This window comes from Abramis brama, assembly GCF_963993115.1.
Source record: "Abramis brama genome assembly, chromosome: 2".
NCBI lineage: Eukaryota > Metazoa > Chordata > Actinopteri > Cypriniformes > Leuciscidae > Abramis > Abramis brama.
The window spans coordinates 40898384-40922230 of NC_139964.1; the positions used below are offsets into that span (position 1 = coordinate 40898384).

The 23847-nt window shown below is 38.0% G+C and overlaps 2 protein-coding genes across 2 annotated transcripts; one reads left to right on the forward strand and one right to left on the reverse strand.

Moving 5' to 3' along the window:
- Positions 1-461: 461 nt before the first annotated feature.
- On the forward strand, positions 462-7248 carry gyg2 (glycogenin 2). The gene is made up of 9 exons (XM_084103570.1): positions 462-650; positions 1391-1529; positions 1818-1992; positions 2221-2383; positions 2950-3076; positions 3230-3443; positions 3948-4148; positions 4894-5025; positions 5725-7248. The coding sequence occupies exons 1-9, from the start codon at positions 644-646 to the stop codon at positions 5848-5850; spliced, it is 1284 nt and encodes a 427-aa protein (XP_083959696.1). The 5' UTR covers positions 462-643; the 3' UTR covers positions 5851-7248.
- A 2264-nt stretch (positions 7249-9512) lies between these two features.
- mxra5a (matrix-remodelling associated 5a) lies at positions 9513-22718 on the reverse strand. The gene is made up of 7 exons (XM_084095604.1): positions 22397-22718; positions 21860-22068; positions 19989-20118; positions 18634-19024; positions 14374-18471; positions 13314-14235; positions 9513-12182 (listed from the first exon to the last, which is right to left on the reverse strand). Exons 2-7 carry the CDS (start codon positions 22036-22038, stop codon positions 10274-10276), a joined length of 7629 nt encoding a protein of 2542 aa, XP_083951730.1. The 5' UTR covers positions 22039-22068; positions 22397-22718; the 3' UTR covers positions 9513-10273.
- Between the last annotated feature and the right edge of the window lie 1129 nt (positions 22719-23847).

Here is a 23847-nt window from a genome sequence, read left to right on the forward strand (position 1 = left end):
GCTAAAGATGTAGGCTACTGCACTTTTAGACTGGCCATTTTATACGCACAAGTCAACTTGCATTTAATGTGTTTAAATGAAATATGAACTACAGAACGAGCCTTGATGATTTATTGTCTGTCTGCTCTTTTTTCAGTTTTTTTGGCTATTTTTCTTTGAATATGCATTCGGTTGTTCTTCCCAAAATAAAGCCATTGGTTCCTAGATTTAGAACATTGTTCTGTATTTTGATGTTACTTAGGCTATACAGTAACGGCATATTTTGATCTTTAATACGGCGCCGAGATTGTTTTCCTTCATTTAATTTTCAGTGTTTAAATCTTGTAATAAGTTTAATGACCCAATTATTGATAATGGTAGTATCATTTCGATACTCATTCTCATTCTATGTCCAGTAGCGGGGGTTGAATGACCGCTGTCGCAATACCGTTATATCAAACCTTTTTTTTTTTTTTTTTTTTTACTTGTCAGTGAACGTTGACTGAAGGCAGCGCTGCATGCTGTTTGAAGAAAGACCTGTGGTTGCACGACTATCGTTTCATCGACTTTTCATCATTTGTTTTAAACACTGCCATTTACTTTATTGTTCCATAAAGATTTCCCCTCGTTACTCCTAAGAGCGACATAAAAATCAGACTGAGAAATGACGGGTAAGCTGACTAATATGCTTCTAATATGTTTACGTCCAAATGTCTAGACCGAGTAACAATGTATTCGAGCTGACTTAATTATTAACTGGGGAAGGACGGTGTGATTTTACATAAACCAACAAACATAGATATAATAAGCTAATGTTGTTTTGAGAGAAATTGTGTATTCAAAGTGCTGTCAACAATATAGTAACTTGAGCACTCTATTTGCATATCAAGCCTGTTCATTTCGAGTTCAGTCACTGACCATGTCATCCAGTTGTGTCATTTTGCCATCTGCTCCTTTTGCCTGCCAGGGAGTCAGGAGGACACAGGAAAACAACTGAGGTGAAATCTTGTGTAGGCTATATCAGTAACTAGCTCACAATGGCGGGTGAATGTAATGGGTCATTGAGAGAACTCGAAACCTTGTGTGCTTTTTGAAACCCACCTTATGCCAGTCAACACATATTTCTTCTTCTTTTTGAATGACTACTATTCAGATGTGTGCTTAGCACTTGTTGGCTGCTTTTCCTTAACTAATATCTTGGTCCATTAAGGCTACAAAATTAATATCATTCAAGTCCGAAGTTTAGTTAAATTTTTTTAATTAAGATCATGATCATTTCAAATAAAACACTTTACAACTTCGAATAAAAAGGTTTTACAGTGTGTTGTGTATTGGTCCAAAGCACATTTATAGCACTATTGTCCTCTGTTTACTATTTCTGTCTGCTATTTTATGTGTCTCTTTCTCTCAGAGGCTCAGGCCTTTGTGACCCTGGCCACTACAGATGCCTACTGCATGGGATGTGTAGTGGTAGGCAAAAGTTTGCGCAGACATGGAACATCAAGGAAGTTAGTGGTGATGGTTTCCCCCAATGTTTCTAGGATAGGAAGGTGAGTGAGCAACTGTCCTCCACTATTAATTCTGAAATAACATCAGTCCTTTCCTGACAGACTTCAGAAGTGAGGGCTGTGAAGAGTGATTAAGCTCCTTCTGTACATTTAGCTTTATAATATGACTTTCAAAAGGGTAATTCTTTCCCATGCATGGTACTATTAAGTCTGTAATAGTTTTCAAATTCAATCCCAGTGCAACATTAATCTTTCTTTGGGTTGCTTCTCATCTATCTTGGATTGTCTTTGACTTTTTTTTGCCTCATTGATTTTTATGCATTCTTCTAGATTGACCCTGGAGGATGTGTTTGATGAAGTTGTCGTGGTAGATGTGATGGACAGTAGAGACAAGGCACATCTCACCTGGCTGGGACGTCCTGAACTAGGGGTCACCTTCACCAAACTCCACTGCTGGACCCTTACACAGTTCAGCAAGTGTGTGTTCTTGGATGCAGACACACTTGTGAGTAATTGATTCTGTTCTGATAAATGAAAGTAAAGATGGCCATTAAAGGACACCAAGGTGTTCAAAGCTTTAGGAACACACAGAATACATAACTAAATATTATGTGCACAATATGCAATAATAAGTGCCACGGGCTGCATATGTTACAGTGCAGGTACATACTTTGAGGATAATTTATAAGTTGATGGCCCCACAACTAGGCTGTTATATTATTCTGTGCCGCAGGTACTGTGTAATGTTGATAAGCTGTTTGAATATGAAGAATTGTCTGCTGCACCTGATACAGGCTGGCCGGATTGCTTCAACTCTGGGGTATTTGTGTTCAGGCCCTCCCTGAATACCCATACACAAATCCTGGAACACGCCGCACAACACGGCAGCTTTGATGGTGAGTCACTCGGTTATATTTAGTGTATATTACATTAAGATCTTTAAAGTTCAGTCTAAATCGGATATGCGGATGCGCGTTGGAACTTTAATTAGCCTCAAATGCTGTTTTGTCACATTTGTATTTTTAATCTTTAAAAGCAACAACAGGAGCATCACATACAGTGGGGAGAACAAGTATTTGATACACTGCCGATTTTGCAGGTTTTCCCACTTACAAAGAATGTAGAAGTCTGTAATTTTTAACATAGGTACTCTTCAGCTGTGAGTGACGGAATCTAAAACAAAAATCCAGAAAATCGCATTGTATGATTTTTAATTTGCATTTTATTGCATTTATTAATTTCACAATATTACTGTAACTAACATAACTCAGTCATTCATTCACCTCACTTACTCAACTCACTCACTCACTCACTCACTCACTCACTCACTCACTCACTCACTCACTCACTCACTCACTCACTCACTCACTCACTCAACTCAACTCACTCACTCACGGTACTATAGTACTGTCAAATATAAATCTATTAATGACATTAATATGACACAACCTTTCATGTATAGGAGGAGACCAGGGTGTTTTAAACACTTTCTTCAGTGACTGGGCAGTAAAAGATATCAGGAAGCATTTACCATTTGTGTACAACCTCACAGCCAGTGCTGTCTACACTTATCTGCCAGCATTTCAGCAGTAAGTTAGTTTTCACACTATATCTTATTATTCAGGTATACCAATCATTTATGGTGTTATTTATTTGTGTAACGTGTAATGTTTATTAAGTAATCATATACCACATTAAATACATACACAAGTAGGACAAATAAGCATTCTGGTTTTGTACAGGTATGGCCACCATGCAAAAATTGTCCACTTCTTGGGTGGGATCAAGCCCTGGCATCATTCATATAATCCACAGGCTGCCAGTGAGTCATCTTTTAGGGATTCCAACAAGAACTTTTATGCACAATTTATGCATTTATGGTGGGCGGAGTACTACAGTCAAAACCAGCTACAAGTTAAGAAGGATGATAAGAAGGATGACAAGAATGAAGACTATGTAAGACTACACTCACAAACAGATATTTTGTTTTTCGTGTTGTACATAGCAGTGTTACTTCCACTGAACCTTTAAAGGGAAAGTCCACCCCCCAAAAATAAAATGCTGTCATCATTTACTCACCCTTATGTCATTGCAAACCCGTACTGTATAACTTTCTTACTTCTGTGAAACATAAAATAAGATATTTTGAAGAATGTTGGTAACCCAGCGTGTTCGGCTGCCATTGACTTTCATTGTATTTTTTGGTCCATACAGTGGAGGTCAGTGGTAAACTGTTGGTTTACCAACATTCTTCAAAATATCTTCTTTTATGTTCCACTGACGAATCAAAGTCATATGGGTTTGGAACGACATGAGGGTGAGTAAATGATAGACAGACTTTTCATTTTTGGTTAGATTTTCCCTTTAAAAATCTATTAGCATAATTATTTTATTTAATAGACCTAATGATAAAATATTTTTCATTTGTGAGTAATCTGTAATCTTGTTCTTGGTTTGCAGTCAGTGCAGCAGTTGGATTCTTCACAGACACATCCAACTCCAACACAAAGCCAAAAGAGCAGCACTGAAGCCCTCCACAGAGAGATGAGACTTTCTTCACCTCTCCAAGATCTGACTTTGGACTCACTGACAATCAGTTCATCTAAAACATCTGAGGAAATGCTAAGTGATAGGTTGAGCTGTCCTTCCAGAGAAATGGAGGTTTGAATAACTGAATTATTCAGTCATTATTCAACATTATTCAGTCTTGATTCATCTCTCACGCTGAGTCTCTCTCTGAATCAACTCTACTTCCTTTAAAAGTATTGTGCCCTCTGGGCTTTTAGACAAATCCAGTGACACACCCAACAGTGACTCACCCCAACACAAAGAGAACAAAAACCAGTTCAGATAGTTGCAAAAACACAATGAATGTGAAGATATTTGTTTAAATGTAATGCAAAGACCCAGGGATTAAAATGGACCAGAACTTTTGATTTAAAAGAAAAGGATAACATTTTTTGCAGTTTAGTGTCAATCAATTCCATTTCTTGTATATGTTCCAGAACAGTTTTTGTTTGATCCAGTTCACACATTCCATTACTTCACAAGAATCTAATGCTCAAATAAATAAAATAAAATTCATTACATTTAGCATTTATGCTACATTTATGTTTCCCTTCAGCTGGCCCTTATTTGTTTTAAAATCAAAATAATATTTATGAATAAAATTCAAGTTACAATATCAAGTTAACTTCAGTCAAGGCAAAGTTAAGAAACTATAGTTTGGTTTTTCATATCTTGTCCACCACATCTAAAAGTGCCACCCCCCACCTCCACCTCCAAATCCAAAATTTGTTTTAATCATTGATAGCATACATTGTGATTGTGAAGTATTTTGTCTAATGTTTTAGGAGAAGGCCTATTTATTTATTTACTTACTTATTTCTCTATCCTGTCTTCTCAGAATATTCTCTTTGATGTCCTGTCTGGTGGGGAGACTGAAGAGACCCCTATAGTCAGCCCTCCATCTGAGCAAGAGACTGAACACAAAGATCCAGAGACTGCTGATGATTCTTCCGTAGGCACTGGAAATGCTGTATGTATGAAAATAAGCTAATGTGCCTAACTTATGGAAAAAAAATACTTTGATTTTGATGTTATAATTTTTTATCATTTATACTTTTATAATTATTACTTATTTCCAAGATACTCGAATATGAGCTCTGCTCAAAAAGTAAAAAAAATAATAAAAAAAATAAACATAATAATAATTTAGTAAATTTTATCTATAGATGTCACTATTTCCCTAAATATGTCTCTACATATGTGCATTACATATTTGCATTACAGTTAACTAAAACTTAAACCATATTTTTAAACCAAAAACTTATTTTATTTATTTTATTTAACTTGATGTATGTACTAGAATAACCAAAAATAAAACTGGAATAAAAACTATAGACATTTTTTTTCAAAACTAATAAAAATTACGCACTCAATTTTTTTTTTACATTGGAAATGGAAAATCTAAAAATAAAAACTAATTCAAAATATTAATAAAAACTGTAATAGTATCTCAATAATGCTAAAATAACACTGCTTCACATAATAAGGTTTGAGGGTTTTTTTTCTTGCAAATATCAATGTATATACTGCCATCTAATGGTGGGTTATTAGAGCAGCTATTATTTGAATTTGCAGAATAAACCTTTTTTTTTTATTACATACTTATCATTATGATTTTGATAGTAATATTGTAACTGAAGATGGATTCTATCATATGGTCCCATTGTAGATCGCTGCTGAGACAGAGGAGGAAGACTCGGAGCGCCGGCACATGTGGGAGGAAGGTCACGTTGATTATATGGGCAAAGATGCCTTCGACAACATCAAGAGGAAACTTGACCTATTCCTTGAGTAATTCTCTCTCTCTCTCTCTCTCTCTCTCTCTCTCTCTCTCTCTCTCTCTCTCTCTCTCTCTGTGTGTGTGTGTGTGTGTGTGTGTGTGCAGGTTTATATTACATTGTGAGGACCAAATGTCCCCACAAGGATAGTAAAACGTGAAATCACCTACATTGTGAGGACTAGCCAGTGGTCCCCACAAGGGAAATTGATTAATGAACATACTAAATGATGTTTTATAGAAAATGTAAAATAGCAGAATGTTTTCTGTGATGGGTAGGTTTAGGGGTAGAGTTAATGTAAGGGGATAGAATATACAGTTTGTGCAGTATACAACTCACTACGCCTAAGGAGAATCCCCACAAAGATAACAAAACCGTGTGTGTGTGTGTGTGTGTGTGTGTGTGTGTGCTGGATGTGTGTTTTTGAAAATGTATAAAACACAGTATCTCAATATATTTTCACTTATACTGTATGTCCATCATCATCTCAACTGTTATATTTTCACCTCCTCAGATATAGCCGCTTTTCTACCTCTGTAGTATATTTGCCACAATCACTGTGGATCATACAAAAATATTGTGAAAATGTCTTGCATATAAATGTAACTTGTGTTAAACTGAACCTAGAAATTCAATTTCTGTACTATGAGCCTACATTATGTGATATAGGGTCTATCTGTATGATTTAGCATCTGCTGTGATCTTTTGTTTGCAGTTTTATTAAAATATTAACTGTAAATAAATCCCATTCTCTAGTGCTGTTAAGGAAGACATTATAAATAACATATTAATCAAGTACTAAATCATGAGAAAGGAATCAAGAGAAAGATCTAGTATTAAATGTCAATGTGCAAAAATAATCGCGCCACTAGAGGTCAGGCTATAAACACTCTCTAGCATCAACACCTCCACAAACTCTACTATTAGAGCATAACAGTCTGAGGCAAAAAGGTGATAGTCATAAAATTATAGTTCCTCTGAGTTTTACAACATTTATCTCTCTCCAGAAATGCTGACCTGTCTCCAAATCTTATCTGCCAGACACTACAAACTTTTATGGCCAGACAAAGTCAAAGGCAGCATGTTCTATGATGCATATTTTTAAACCATTAATTGTTTTCTCCATGTTTTAGTATTGAAGCCATTGTTTTACCCTTTGACCCTATCCTGTCGACATGACAGCTCTGATTTACTATAAATGTATCTTAATTTTGACCATTATTTTAATACATTAATATTATTTAAATTATGTTTATACTGTCAATACAACAGGTTTGGAACATGGATGCAATGTAAATTAAGAAATATGCTAAAAAAAACTGGAAGAAAAATTCCACTTTTGAATTTCCATGACTTTGCAAAAAAGGAGACTTTCTGTGAAAATGGTCCATTAATAAACAGAATCTACATAGATCAATTTGAGATCATCCAGTTTTTACATAAGCTATATGTTTATAAAAGATTAGCCAGTTCCAACATTAAACAATATATTTTAACATTTACATAATTTCACTGCCACAACAGGTGCAGATATTGCCATTTAAATGGATAATTCACCCAAAAATAAAAATTCTGTCATCGGTTTACTCATGCTCAAGTTGTTCCAAACCTGTATGAATTTAGAAGAATATTTTGAAGAAGATAATTTGAAGAATGTCAGTGACCAAATAGTTGATTGGACTCCATTGACTTTCATAGTATTTTTTCCCCATACTTTGGAAGTCAATGGGGTCCATCAACTGTTTGGTCACTGACATTCTTCAAATTATCTTCTTTTGTGTTCAGCAGAAGAAAGAAATTCATACAGGTTTGGAACAACTTGAGAGCGAGTAAATTATGACATCATTTTCATTTTTGGGTGAACTTTAAGTCAAGCATAAATTAAGTTGACATAAATTCAGAAGCTCAAGCAAATAAATCTGCCAAACCATGTACTTTTACATCAATCAACATATGGCACTGGATATAAACTCTCAGTCTTTCACAATTACTCATTTTGACATCTTGGCAATCTGAGAGATTTGTCAAGCTGCTCACGCTCTTCCGTATTACTGTGCTGTGTGTCATGGTCAGGTACAAAGCACCATTTACTTCGTTTCACAGTGCTGCCAAAACCAGAAGTTTTGAATTCTATCAGACAGATGAAGAACAGGTTTTATATATATATATATATATATATAATTTGAAGAATATATATTATATATATATATATATATATATATATATTGCATCATTGAATTTGATCCAAAATAAGCACATTCAGAAAAGAATAAATGTTATATATCCTATGGCCTGGTTTCACAGACAGGGCTAAGATTAAACCAAGATTAGGCCTTAATTAATTTAGGACATAGCTTTTATAAATGTGCCTTAGAAAATAAAATAAAACATTATAATACAACAAAACAATGACAGTGACAAATTTTAAAATATGTCAGTGCAAGTTGCTTTCAGTAAAAACAGCTCAAACATGCATTTTAGTCTGGGACTAGACTTAAGCCTGTGAAACCGGGGGTTAGTGTAGTCATGAGTTCAATATGGATTATCTCAGCTCTTTCACTTTGCATGGTTTGTGTTGCAGGGATCAATACATAGTTTGTTTTTCTGCTTCTTAAACAGATTTCACAAATATTTTTCTAAAATACTTCAATAGTTCTGCTGTAGTATGACATAAGCATGAATTTATCGATTTAAAGCTGTGCAGGGGAACAAACAAAGATGTACCACATAGTGTTGCAGATGTAAAGATGTTTTCGGTCTTATAGTAATGTTCTCCCACTCTTAGAGAAAATATTTACAGAACATTTAGTGACTAGCTGCTCAGAATATGTATGTTGTTGAAATCTAAAAACCATAAAGCAGAAGAAGGTTCAGTTTAGTCTGTGCTTTCATCATGTCTGAGAAAACCTCAATTACATGATAGTTTCCAAAATCCCTATTTTCATGAATTGCTCTCATTTACTGGTTAGAGAATGTTTATTAAAGGGGTGGTTGAATATGATTTCACTTTTCTAACTTAGTGTGTAATGTTGCTGTCTGAGCATAAACAACATTTGCAAAGTTACAACGCTCAAAGTTCAAAGCAAAGGGAGATATTTTCTTTTCAAGAAATTGCTTTTTAAGGACTACAACAAACGGCTGGTAGGGACTACACGACATTCCTCCCGGGTTAGTGACATCACTAACCCTAAAATTTACATAAACCCACCCCCGGGAACGCGATTTATAGATTATCAAGACAGAATATGCTAATTAATGTTGTCTACTTGTTGTCACTTCTTCTTGAGTCTCTCCATCTTTCTGACTTTGGTTTGAACATAAAAGGCTAAAGGTTTTTGAAATTTTCAGTGCATGTGTGTGTGAGGTAAAAGAACACAAGCTCTTGAAGCTCCACCCTCTGTGCCAGGAGCAGCAGCTCATTTGCATTTAAAGGGACAGACACAAAAACTGTGCGTTTTTGCTCACCCTCAAAAAGTGACAACATGCTATATAAAAATATCTGTGGGGTACTTTGAGCTAAAACTTCACATACACACTCTGGGGACATCAGAGACTTATTTTACATCTTGTGAAAAGGGTATTTGCAGAGGGGAGAGTGCTCCCATCTGTCTTATTTGTCTTATCAATACCATCATGTTGCTCAAGTGCTGACATGAAACTTTGGTTATTTATTAAAAGTCATCTTTATTAAAAAATATGCAAAATAGAAATACATTAGTTTTTAAAGGACAAATAATTTATAAGTGTTACACGTGGACAAGTATGACATTTTTTCAAATAGAGCAATGCAAATACAAATACAAATAATTATATGAAAAAGCTATTGTAGGCAACTTTGTATTTCATTTGTAATTCTTGAAATCTGAATAAGAATCTGTGATTGTAATACTGTGAAAATTTAATTTTCTAAAATTTCAAAAGTCGTTCAAAAATATGTTGTGAGCATCTTGTTTACATTTGAAAGTTTTGAATAATTAGATTTTTTTAAGCATTATTAAAATAATGTTATCCCTGATTTGTGAAATATTCTGCATTATTGGCTTCCATAAAGTCAGAATATATAATTTATATTTTTCTTCATGGCTACAAATATATATCTTTTTTATCTATACATTTAGACATAAACTGTCATTGTCAAACATTAAAAGTATAAAGATGCCTTGTAATATCAGTAGGTTGGTTATATTACATGAATCCCATACCAAGCTTTTGAAGAATAGTACCTTTTTTACATTTTGCAAAGTTTTACTTGCAAACTTTAAAGTAAAGCTCACATCATTGATAAAGTATAATGTAATGTTTTTTTTGTTTTTTGTTTTTTTGCATTGGGCTGATTCCATTCTACATATTTCACATTGACAAATTCTATTGCTATCAAGCTGTGTTAAAGCTCAATGTCGCAGTTCCTTGGGCATATGAAGAGTAGATGTCCTGTGTTTCTTAGTATACATAAAGGTATGTACCTTTTGAGTCAACCCCTACCACATTTCTGGCTGTGCATCTGTACAGTCCAGCATCTCTTGTTGTAGGATTCTGGATGATTAAGGAACCCTGAGGATGGAGGTACTTGTTCCCAATTAGCCGTGGTTGGGGGCTGACAACAAGCCGTGTTCGGTCTGGTGTCTCCCATGCGATTTCTGATTTGGGGATTCCAGTGGCCACACAGTTAAGTTGTACCGCCACTCCTCTTTTAGCATAGGTAGCAGGAGCTGGGCCACTAGTGATACGCGGTGGATATGTAATGATGATGACTGGAATAGTTATCAGGGAGCTTCCATATTCATTTGAGGCCCTGCAGGTATATGAGCCCCTGTCATGGACAGAGGCCTGCTGGATGGAGAGGGTTCCATTGGCAAGAATAGCATAACGACCTGCTCTTTGAGGTCGGTTTAAGACTATCCCACTTGGCAGAGTCCAGGTGAGGCGGACAGAGTCAGTGTTTGACAAGCAGTGCAGCTGTAAACTTTGCCCATTTATGATACTAACAGGCGAGTTATACCTGTTATTGATTTCTGGCTTGTGCCCTGGAATTAATGTAACAGTTCTTTCAACCAGCCCAGCTGCATTGCGTCCCAAACAACGATATGTGCCTGCCTCTGAGAGAGCAGGGTTACTGATGACCAAAGTCCCATCAGACTTGTGAAAGAATTTACTGAATTGTGCACCACTCAATAGTGGGGAGCCATTTAGAAGGATCCACGTCAGCTGTGGGGTTGGTGACCCCTCAACTGAACAGCTTAGGTTAATGGTCCTTCCCACGGTCAATAAGAGTGACTCCATTTTAGGACTCTTAAGTTTCGGCTTCTCCGAAATATCTGTTACATCAAGCTGAACAATGAGTTTTGTTTCACCTCCCTCATTACGAGCAACACAGGCTAACTGGCCTGAATCGGTTATTCTCACTGAACGGATATCCAAAGTGCCATTGTGATGTACTGTCATTCGACTGCCATAATATGGTGCGGGGAGTACAACATTCTCTGGAAGAACCCACATGACACGGGGAACAGGTGTACCAGTAGTTTCACAGTCAATTAGTTTCCGTTGATCTCTCACACTAGACACTTTCATTGAGTTTGTGGTGCCTATGAGGCCATTAATAGCAGGTGGAGAGACAAGAATTTCCACTCTGGTCACTTTGCGATCCTGTCCTGCACTGTTCCTGGCAAGACATATATAGTTCCCACCATCGAATCTCTGAACTTTCTGAATGATTAGAGTCCCATTGTTGTGTATAAAATATTTGTCTGAAGCTGAAGTGATGGCTCTATTAGTGGGTGAGAACCACAATATAAGAGGTGTTGGCTCACCCTTGGCACTGCACTGCAGAGAGACAGACTCTCCATAGAGGACCCTGATGACATCATGTGTCTTATTTGCAATCATAGGAACATCTGCAATTACTTCGACATGCACTTTCATCTCATCTTTTCCAACCTGGTTCTCAGCATAACATGTATAGTCGCCCTCTTCACGCATCCCTACTTCATTGAAGAAGAGGGTTCCATTGTCAAAGACAACATACCTGCGACTTCGACTGCCAACATTACGTTCAGATTTCATGACACTGTTGATCATGGTGCCATCAGGCAATGCCCACTGGATTTTAGGATCAGGTAGTCCAGAGGCCACACAGTCAACTTTTAGGTTACCTCCATACATCACCTTCCTATCAGACTTTGTCTTCTGCTCAATTTTAGCAGGTTTTGCCAGGACGTTGACCTTAAAGGGCACAAAATCATCCCCGATTTTGTTGCGAGCAACACAGAGGTATTCACCGTTATCTTTCTCTGTCACAGAGATGATGGATAGAGTACCGTTGGCAGAGACCTTGATCATTTGATCGTAACTGAAATATACAAAAAAATTAAAAAAGCATTATTACTGAAGATGTGTGATTCAACCAGTTTAATGTAAAATGTTACTAACAGAAGATTTTTGCTTTTTATTTAGAATGTTGCAGTCTTGATGTTTGAGATTTCAAAACCAGATGAGCCCCTCTTTTTAGAGGAGCAGTTAAAGTGCCCCTGTAGTAAATAATTGTATCCCTTAAAACTCATCTTTGATCACCAAAATTTATGTACATATACATATTTACAAGTTTTTTTCCTGTGAAAATTTTTTGGTTCAAAAACCCTGGGTTCATTTAGTATATGCGGTCCACTTGGTCAACTTACTGAGGTAAACGCTGCACAATGGTATCGCTCTTTACAGCGTCAGACACATAACGGTATGATTAGCCTTTTGCTTGACTACTTTATCAAACAGCTAATAATGTATTACTAATTTTACACAAAACATGTTCCTGTTTGCCACCTCAGAGTCAGACAGCTACCTTTTAACAATTAGTATCCTTAGAAACGCTTTAAACAACTCAGAACATCAGTGGAGAAAGGCATATAGTTGATCATGACATCGTAATATTTTTCTACCCGATTTTCCATTTCAACAGAAAAAAAATAACCTGGCTTCTCTTGAGACTCCACTGCTTCTGAGAATAGTTAATGATATGCTAAAGCCTGCCAGCACATTGACGTGATTGGTTACAAGGTAGTTTGTGACATAAGAAACACCAGTGATTTCAAACTGCGTTTTTGAAACTGTCTTTAGATCACTGCAGTTTTAAGGAGACAGTACTCAGCAATGGGGTTGACTTATGAATTTGCACATGGTTCATCTCAAAGCATATTATAAACACCAAATAGACCTATTAACAACATTAAAAACTTGATTTTCACCACAGCGTGACATTAAGAGTGTTTGATTTGCATGGCAAGGGTAACATGTCTCATTAGTCAAAACAGGATGCAAACTTATGAAAACATAGTGTTTAAGTGCATGCTTTAAGGAGCAAGAGAAATGCAGAGGGAGAAGAAAAAGAAAGGAAGACAGTAGCCATGTGCACATTTTTCTCAAGTGTATAAACTCAGTATGTACTTTCCTGCAAAGTAGGTGTACTTCAGTGAAGTGTTTACATTACCTGTAGTGAGCATCCACAAGCTTTTTGGACGGAGTCCTCCAAATTATCCTGGGTTCTGGATTCCCTGACGCAATACAGTCCAGGTGCAACCTGCCTCCATAGACCACATCTGTTTTTTTAGGTGATGAGAATGTAATCTTGGCTCTTGAGTATATTATAGACTTCTTTACAGTCAAAATAATGGCTCTCCATGCAGTGCCAACCACATTGGTTACTGAGCATTCATACCTCCCTGCATCTGTCGGAGCAAGACTACGAATATAGAGTGTCCCATTGGGGAATACAAACAAGTTACGTCCATTAATAAACTGGGAGGGACGGAGTTGCATGGCATCAGGAGTGATCCAGCCAATAGCAGGGGGAGGGGCACCCCTGGCAGTGCAATTCAAGTAGGCAGTGCTTCCCTCTGGAAGACTGACATTCTCATGTCTTGGCTGCTGAATGATGGGTGGCAAGGAAGCAATAGTCAGTCGAACGGATATGGTATCAGCACCTGCAGCATTGCTAGCAATGCATTTATAAATTCCTCGATCCATGTGACTGACCGATTTCATGTAAAGCGAGCCATTACGTAAGACTGAGACCATGTGCTCAGGTGTGCCATGAGTAGGTCCACTAGAATGTACCATTTTCCTATCAGGTAGGACCCAGGTGATCCGAGGCTGGGGATGCCCTTGGGACTGACACTCAAACTCGACAGTTTCTCCAAGGTATGCTGTGGCTTCTCTATAGCGAGGCTGCAGAACTCTAGGGTGTTCAGCTAGAACAACTAAATTAACTACAATCTTGTCCTCTCCATACTGGTTTTGAACACTGCAGAGGTACTGGCCTCTGTCCAGAGGAAGTACATTGTGGATTATAAGCGTACCATTAGAAGAGACCTCAAATCTCTGAACCCTGCTGTTCTGTGTGATACTAGCTCCTGTAGGAAAAAAAAGTGACAAAATAATTTTAGAGCTACAGCATCAAAATAATATATTTCTACATGCATATGTCAACAATGTACAGATTTGAAAAGCTTATGGTAATATTTAAATAATTAAAACTATACCTGTCCTACCTGTGGATACTTTAATCCAGGAAAGGAAGGGACTGGGATTTCCCACAGCCACACAAGGCAAATAGGCATCAGTCTCAGCATGTGCTGTTACTGATCTAATGTCTGTGCTGGTGATCCGAGGTCTGCCTCTACCCTCAGGCACTACCGTTGGTCTTTGTTGAGGTCCTCCTGATGTGGTGTAATGCACAGAAGAGCTTCCTCTACCCTGAACACCTGGCCTGCCAGGAAGTTTTTGCTGTTGTAAAGATACTGTTAAAGTTGAGTGAAGTGGTGGAGTTGTGGGTGTTTTTTTAGTGGTCTTTTTGTGGATGTTTTCCTCTAATTCTTGAGATCCTGTCTCCTCAGAGGCACTGGCTAATTGATAAGGAAATTGTGTGACTGGAAGTCTTGCCCTACTGTATGTTCTGCTAAGTTCTATCTTACTAATGTTTTCCTGGCCTGGGGTTACAAATCTGTCTTTGTCACTATCAGGAATGTGATTTGCATTGTCTGGTTCACCTAGCATGCTCACAGAAGTGGGCGTATTTGGATAAAGCATATGTGTATGTTCTGTAGGAGGCCTCAGGGCTGTTGTAGTTGTTGTTGTGGCAATTATGTTTTCTTTTGTAACTGAAGAGACATTAGCATTTTCTGACGGAGACCAAGGGTTCATGGATAAAACAGAATTGTGTCTGTTGTGAATGCTACCAGTTGGAAGCCTAATTGGTTTTGTTGTTGCAAGCACTAATGCTGGAAAGCTTTTGGGCCTTCCTGTTGGAACCTGTGAACTCTTTTGTGTCCCCTCAAAAATTGTGGCAGTTGCTGTTGCTGAACCATATGGGATTTCTGAATTATTTTTGATGATTTCATACTGTGTACTTGGGGAAGATGAAGAAAATGACCTCACAGGAAACCTTCTTTCAAGCTCATTGTATGACAGAACTTTTTCAGTCTCTGTGGGGTTATATTGGCTCTTTGTTTTGTCTGGACTTGCATCTGGAAGTTCTTCTAATTGTGCATGAGAGTCGTTTGACGTTGGGCTTGAGCTGGGGTCTGCTGTAATGTTTTCCTGTTGAGTCTCTTCAAACATTTTAGCTTTAGGGGTATGGGTGCTTGTAAACCACTCATGAATGGCTGCCTTCATAGGAGGATTTGGAATATGGGGAGACAAGGTGGATTTTTTTTCTTTCTCTGTAGTTGCTTTTTCTTGTTCACTTCCAAAACTACTGAATGTTGATGGAGACACTAGTACTGTTGTGGTGCTTTTCTCTTGAGCTGGCTTAGCATGAGATGAGTGTCTCTCCTTTGTCATAGATACTTTTTCTTGGGATAGGGATTTGTGGGTTTTGTGATTCCTGCCACTGTATAAAGGGTCTGTGTTCTCTTCATGAGTCATTTTGCCAAGTGACTCTGGCTGGCTGTCAGTTAATGGAACAGTAGTATTCATCTTGGCTCCTACACTTTTGGCCCATGGAGATGTTTCTATTTTAGTTTGAGAGGAGGCAGTTGTCTTAGTAACGACTGAAAACTCATTTGTGACCTCTGCAATTGAAGCTGAAGTGGGCTGTGGGGTGACATTTGTGACATATACGGATGATTTAGAACTGTTTGTCTTAGTTCTAATTCGATTAGGCTTTCTACGTCTTCCACCGTTTCTCCTCCTCAAACTGGATGAGTTCCTAGCACGTGAGGAGGAAGCATTGAGTAAATTAGTGAATGTTGCTTTGTGTCCTGAAGTGGGTTTGGTGGTTGGTGTCACAGTAAGAAGCAATGGAATTTTTGAGACATTATGTTTCTCTTGAGGTATGTGCTTTTGTAAGGTCTGTGGTCCTAGCTTAATTATAGTTAGAATTTCAGTAAATGAGTACACAGCAGTTTCTGTACTTGGTTCTGTTAGGGTTTTTGCTGTGGTTGATACTAAGCTGTGATGCATCCTTTCCTGATAAACCTCTCCCACGTGCTCAGGGTTTTGCAAAACCCTGTATTCTTCGTCATCTTCACCATCAGACTTTTGATTTGCTTCAGTTACATCCATTGCGTGGCTTTGGTTTTCCTGTAAATAGGTTCCATATGATGTTGTGCTCCACAAAGTGCTCCCTGCAACTCCATCTGCAACCTCTGAATCTCTCACAGTAAAACGGGTCATCTGTGGTCCAACTGTGGGTTGTGTGATATATGTGCTAACTGTAAACAAATCTGGATTTGGGTCTGTTTTAGGAGCTGCTATCTGGTAAATAACATGTCTTGCATCCTCAGAATCCAGAGCTCTTATATCCAAGTTGTACTCAGTAGCCTCAATAGGCATCTGTGACATTGTAACTGAGTACAATACTTCCTTTAGTGGTGTCCTTGTTGTTGTACCTTCTGCAGATAATTGTAATGATTGCTTTGTGTAGGCAGCCTCTGACTCCTGTATTTTGTGTGTACTGGTCTGAATATAGTTTGGAGTAGTTGTTTTTGAACTGGTTCCACCACTGCGAACTTTTGCCAAAATGTTAGCCCAGTGCTTTGGGTCTATTTGGTTGTTTGACATGTTAATTCTTCTTTTTGACTCTACAGTGTTAACCCTGTCCACTACTGGAGTACCTATTCTCCTCCTTGGTGTAGCAGGGCGTCTCCAGGAATTCCTAGACGGATGACCTCCCCTTATTCCCATACTTGGGACCCTCCGCCGATTGGGAAAATCCACTTGCGTAGGAAGTGCTTTCTCTAAAAACTCTTCAGGTTCATTATCCCCAGATGTCTCCACATCGTTTTTCACAAGGACTTTTATTTTGGTTGAAACTCCCTCAACAGGTTGAGGGCTACTGGAGTACTTCCGTAAGGGGAGCATACCTGGTGGCCTAGTTATTATTACTTTTGTGGCCAAAGTGTCCATCCCATGCTGGTTTCCTGCTACACACTTATAGTATCCATTGTCTGAAAGCTGACTGTGTCGAATAATCAGAGTTCCATTTGAAGCCACAAATATCCTGGAAATGTTTATCCACTTGTTAACAATGCTGCCATCAGGGAGAATCCAGTGTATATCAGCATCAGGGGATCCAGTGGCGACACATGGAAGGAAAAACGGTCGACCTGCGAATCCCGTTACTGGCTCTGTTACTCCTTCACCTCCAGGAGGTGGGCTGGAGGATTCCTCCACTGTCAGGCGAAAAGGGAGTATCGTAAGATCATCTGAAACCTGTGCAATACAGTAGTACACTCCTGAATCAGAATGATCCAGAGATTTGATTTCAAGAACACCGCCACTTGAAGCTGAAAGCATTCTATCAACATTGCTATAAGGTGTTTTTAAAGTAGAGCCATCAGGTAGCATCCATTTAACTGACTCGTTCCCTGAGCTATGTATGGTACAGTTTATTTTAGCAGGACTTCCCACAACAGCAGTCTGCATTGTTCTAGTGTTGTTCCTGGACTCAATTATAACCCAGCCCCTACTCTGCTGTCTTATATATTCCTTTTCCATAACTTCAGTCAGATGGGTGCTCAGAATAATTCGAACACTTTTACTTGTCGACTGAAGTCTGTTTAGCTGGAGGTCCATTGATGACTGCATTAACCAGGGTGGGTCAGCTGCTATGTTAGCTTTTACTCCTGTATAGTAAAGAGCATCCTTTTCAACATCTTGCCGATATCTAAAGCTTGTGTAAGGGTCCTTACTTAGCATAATTTCCCTTCGAAGGTGGGCTGGAACATCACTATAATATGCAATCAATCTCCACAACTTCTCATAACTGGACCTGTCAATAGCACACTTTAAATCTAACGTCAGAGTCACATTTGCTGATATTTGAGACTGGTTAACATAGTCCCAGCCTATACTTGTATGCACTCCTGGCTCAGTGACAATGCATTCCAGGTCTACTTGATGTCCATGTTCATCTGATAGGCCCAGGGAAATGTTGCCAAGGGGTTGACGAAATTCATCCATCGTCAGGAGGTCACTTTCAGTGTCCTCTGGGGAAATGGCTCTGTGAGAGGTGCGGATAATGGGACTTTTGCAAGTGGGTTTCTCCAACTCCTGTAGTTGTTTCTTCTTTAGGTGTTTTGGAGAGAAACACATAGGGCATAGCTGGCCATCCAGATAGGCTTTGTCCTTCTTACATTTCAGCACACCTGGAAAGAAAAAAGGAGGTGTTAGAAGTGGACATTTATCAAGAGAAGTAGGTTTATAATTCTAAACAATTTTATATAATCCTATGCAGAACTATCATTATGAGAAGATAATCACAAGTGATCATTTATATTACTACTATAGTCAATCATGATAATAATAACCTGGTGAATTTTTATTCCATTCTTTGAACCATCTCATACGACAGTCACAGGTCCAGGGGTTCCCATTCAGGGAGAGGTTCTCCAGGTAGGGCATGCCTGCTAGCATCCTCTGTGATAACGTGGTCAGTATATTATCTGACAGGTACAAGTGCTTCAGGGTGGACACTGGGAAGTGTCCATGAATAGAGAAAGTGGAGAAGGTTGCTGGATGGAGCTGCTGAAGTTGGTTGCCCTCCAATTGGAGAAGGCGAAGAGATGTGAGGCCTTGGAATGCATCAGGGTGGATGAACTCAAGTCTGTTGTGATCCAGGTGCAACCTAGTGAGACTCCAGAGACCCATAAGGGTTTGCCTGCTAATTACCTTCAGTTTATTATAGCTTAGTTTCAGCATCTGAGGAGAAAGAGGCATTGAACTAGATACAATTTACTTGTTTATATTACATTTTCAATTTGAATTCATTGATGCTATTTACAGTGCTATGCATACGTTTAGACACCCATGCTAAAGTTGACTAAAAAGAGGAATAAAAAATCATCTTTTGGAAATTGAACTTAATTCCTTAATTAAAAAAATTTGGAAAAATCCAAATTTATTTCCGTAAATAAATAAATGTTCTTCCTTAAAATACAGGGTGCATAAGTCTGGACACCCCTATGTTAAATTCCCATAGAGGCAGGCAGATTTTTATTTTTAAAGGCCAGTTACTTCATGGATCCAGGATACTATGCATCCTGATAAAGTTCCCTTGGCCTTTGGAATTAAAATAGCCCCACATCATCACATAGCCTTCACCATACCTAGAGATTGGCATGGTTTTATTTCAGTTAGCCTAATAGCTGGTTTGATTTGCATTGAGAGATGATCTTATGGAAAGTACTCCATGCCAGTCTCTAGGTATGGTGAAGGCTATGTGATGATGTGGGGCTATTTTAATTCCAAAGGCCAAGTGAACTTTATCAGGATGCATAGTATCCTGGATCCATGAAGTAACTGGCCTTTAAAAATAAAAATCTGCCTGCCTCTATGGGAATTTAACATAGGGGTGTCCAGACTTATGCACCCTGTATTTTAAGGAAGAACATTTATTTATTTACGATACATTATTCATTCACAAAGAAAATTGGTGTCCTTAAAGGTTGGATTTTTCCTAATTTTTTTAATTAAGGCATTAAGTTCAATTTCCAAAAGATGATTTTTTTATTCCTCTTTTTAGTCAATTTTAGCATGGGTGTCTAAACTTATGCATAGCACTGTAACTGCAAAAGTTGTTCCATACATATGAGGTATCAATGCAAACATTAGTACAACAATAGAAGTACAGAAATATTTTTTTCTCAAAGGGAAAAAAATGTACCTGAAGGGATATGAGGTCACGGAATGTTCCATCAGGAATTTGATGCACATCATTGCCATGCATTAAAAGAAGCTCCAGTTTTCGTAACCCAGCAAAAGAGCTGTAAGTTATTCTATTTATAGTATTAAACCTGAGTGTACAGAAGGAGGTGACAATAAGATGGTTAATTATGCTGTGATGCTGCAGATTTACCAAATATAACCTAAATTGACTCAATTTCAATGTGGGAGAGTAGGGCTAGTTTTCAAAAGGTTTTATCTCAGTAACTGTAAGGTTTCCAAATGCCTAGTCCAAAGTTTTCTTAAAATCACATAATTTATGGAATTAAGTTCTCCAAATAAAATTCCAAAATCATATATATATATAATTTTTTTGTAATTGCTTCTGGGTAAACAAGTGAACACAATAAAACCACACTGACATATACTCAGGCATGGATCAACTACTATAGGCTGATGATATCCAAATGGTTGAACTTTGTTCCCAGGACAAATGTATGCATTTCTCATACATTTGAGGTCAGGGCAAGTTATCAAATGTCTTTTATGTTAAAATGTATACAATTTTATTAAATACAATATTTGTTGATTAAAACAATGGTTTGTTTTGTTCATTCCTGTTTACATTTGTGTTGCTTAAAGGGATACTCCACCGTTTTTTCATATTAAACTATGTTATTCCCTTAACTAAGACGAGTTGATACATACCTCTCTCGTCTCAGTGCGTGTACTTAATCGCTCTGGAGCGTGGTGACACTTTGATAGCACTTAGCTTAGCCCAGTTCATTCAATGGTACCAAACAGAGATGAAGTTAGAAGCGACCAAACACCTCCACGTTTTCCCTATTTAAAACGACTCGGCGCAGTAAAAAGTCACGTTGGTTCTACTTCTAATGACAGAAGTGAGAGGGAGAGGGGGAGAGGATTTTTCAGGCGTGACTTTTTACTGCGCCGAGTCGAAGTACTCCCAAAAGTGCTATTCCGCCATACATTATAGTTATCCTTTTTAACCAGCTTAGAAAAGCGCCACGTTTTATTTTGTGTCACCATACTTGGTCGTGTAACTACTCGTGTAACTGTTTTTAAATAGGGAAAACGTGGAGGTGTTTAGTCGCTTCTAACTTCATCTCTGTTTGGTACCATTGAATGAACTGGGCTAAGCTAAGTGCTATCAAAGTGTCACCACGCTCCAGAGCGATTAAGTACACGCACTGAGACGAGAGAGGTATGTATCAACTCGTCTTAGTTAAGGGAATAACATAGTTTAATACGAAAAAACGGTGGAGTATCCCTTTAATAAAATAATTTTGTTTATAATAATCTTTTTACTGTTTTCTGTTATTTATTTTACTACAAAACAAACAAAATTATCACATATTGCATTGTGACAATTCAAAGAACTGGATCTTACACTTGGGTAATATCAGTTGAAATGTAACTTTTGTAGCCTATAAGGTATGTGTTTATGTAAACCTACAATTAAATATAAACCTACACAAATTGCAACAACTAGCCCTGTTTACCCAATTAAGTATTATCTCAAATCCTTCCTGGGAGAGTCCTAAATATCATGCATAGTTGTAGGTCACCTGAAAAGTGGTCGAAATATCCCTGGCATTTGACATCATCAAGGGAAATTCCCACTAACCTACAGATGAACCCATTTGGATTAAATGTTTTAAAGCAACGAGTAATAAAATCGAGTTTCAGCATGCTACGATGACCAGTATGATAGGCCTAATCTACAGATAAATCCGTTTTGGAATGGATGTGCAGCTAAAGTGTTATATTACGAAAGCTGATTTCAGAAAGCTAAGAAAGAAAGCAATGTCTAAGAATAATAATATTGTGTCACAGAAAAGTTAATCTTACCCCAAATTCATCCGCTCCACCTGTTTGGGCACGCCAGCAGGCACCGTGAATAAGGAGCGGAACGTGCAGTGCACCTCTGCGGGCTGGTGGCACGCACATGGCCTCGGGCAACACCGTACCGCTACAGGCAGTGCTACTAACACCAGCATCATCAAAACCTGAGCATAAAAGCGACCCATCTTCAGCTTCACAGCAGCAGCCACCTTAAACTGCAGAAAAATGCAATTGTTGAAGCAAAATACTGTAGAATATTTTGTGTGTGTGTGTGTGTGTGTGATTTCTAAGATATATAAAGTCTGCAAGCGCAAGGAGCTCGTCCAGAAGCAAAATATAAAGACTTGGCGACCTATATTTATCTTTTACTTTGTTTGCTGAGAAATTAATTAATAAAGCAATTGGTTGTTAAATGTCACTACAATCTTATGATAATAAAACTGCATTCTTGTTTTAAAATAAGTTAGGGAGCGCTGTTGTAGTAGCCCATGCTACCAAACTCCGATTTCATTCAAGAGCTACTGGAAAGGAAAAAAAGCAAACCGTATGTTAACTTTGTTAACAGGAGATTATTCCAACTACAATCCGGCATGATTTTGGTCCACAGCACCCATTAAAATGCCATCTCCAGAAATCCTGTGATAGTCCATTCACTTAAGGATGCAAATTCTCCACTGATGATGAAAAAGCTGAAATATTTTCATTCATAAAGTTTTTATTTGTTGTCGGTTTTCTTCTCAATCCAATATGACACTAATTACTTGTAGTCCGATGCGGAGAAACGTCTAAACAGTATAAACAAATCCCTACAATTTTAGAGAAAGGATGTATTTGAGAAGCGCATTGGAGACTCCAGCTGTGAAGCTGCGCGTTATGTTGGAAACGTGAGAATGAAACTCTCAGATGGCGCTGGTGCGCGCGTCGATGCGTCTGCGCGCAGAACGCAGGGATCGGTGGGAGTGACCGACTGTGAGCCTTTTACACGCGTTCCTGGAAGTAATGTTTTGGATGGGACGAATAACTTCCGCAAGCACACAGTCCAGACAAAAGGTAGTGTATTAATCTCAGTTCTATGCTAAAACTTGGCAGTATCTACAAACGCTTACATGTATGTGTTGTTTATGATAGCTTTGAAGTTATTGCATCCCCCCACTGTTCTTTTTCCACGACATGCTGTTTTGACCCTTAAAGGTTCAGACTGAGACTACTGTATATAAGTAAAGGTTACACAAGGTTCAAAGCCTTGTTATTTCCCTCATAGAGACTGATCCTAGACCCTACATGCCACACACACACACACACACACACACACACACACTCACACTCACACTCACTATGCATGCTCTAAACTGATGCATGAAGTCCCCTGAGTTCACAAGGAACCCGCATTTAGAGACGAAAATGCAGGGGGCTAGCAAGGGCAGAGGTCACAAGCTCATGCCCCTGTTATTGACCACTTGGGAGATTCCATACATCACATCATGTCATTTCAAGCAGATAGCATCTTCAGTGATGGAAATAGAGGTGAGCATAAACCGATTGTGATCATGATAAGAGAAGAATGAAAACAAAGAAGAATGAAAACAAAATGTAATCATCTTCAAGAAAGGAACTTGCTTTGTTTGGGGGATATGGAACAAATCCTCACATATCAAGACATATCAAATAGATTAACAGTAAATACATTGACAGTAAATACATTTACAATGTTGCAAATATTTATTGTTCAAATATTGCTTTTTAACTTTGTATTCAATAAAGATTTTTATTTTATTTTATTATTATCATGGTTTCCACAGATAGTAAGCAGAACAACTGTTTTCAACATAATAATAAGAAATGTTTCTTGAGCACCAAATCAACATATTGGACTGATTTCTGAAAGATCATGTGACACTTAAGACTGAAGTAATGATGCTGAAAACTGAGGAGCAAATTGCATTTTAAATATATATATATATTTAAAATCTGTTATCTTAAATTGTATCAATAAT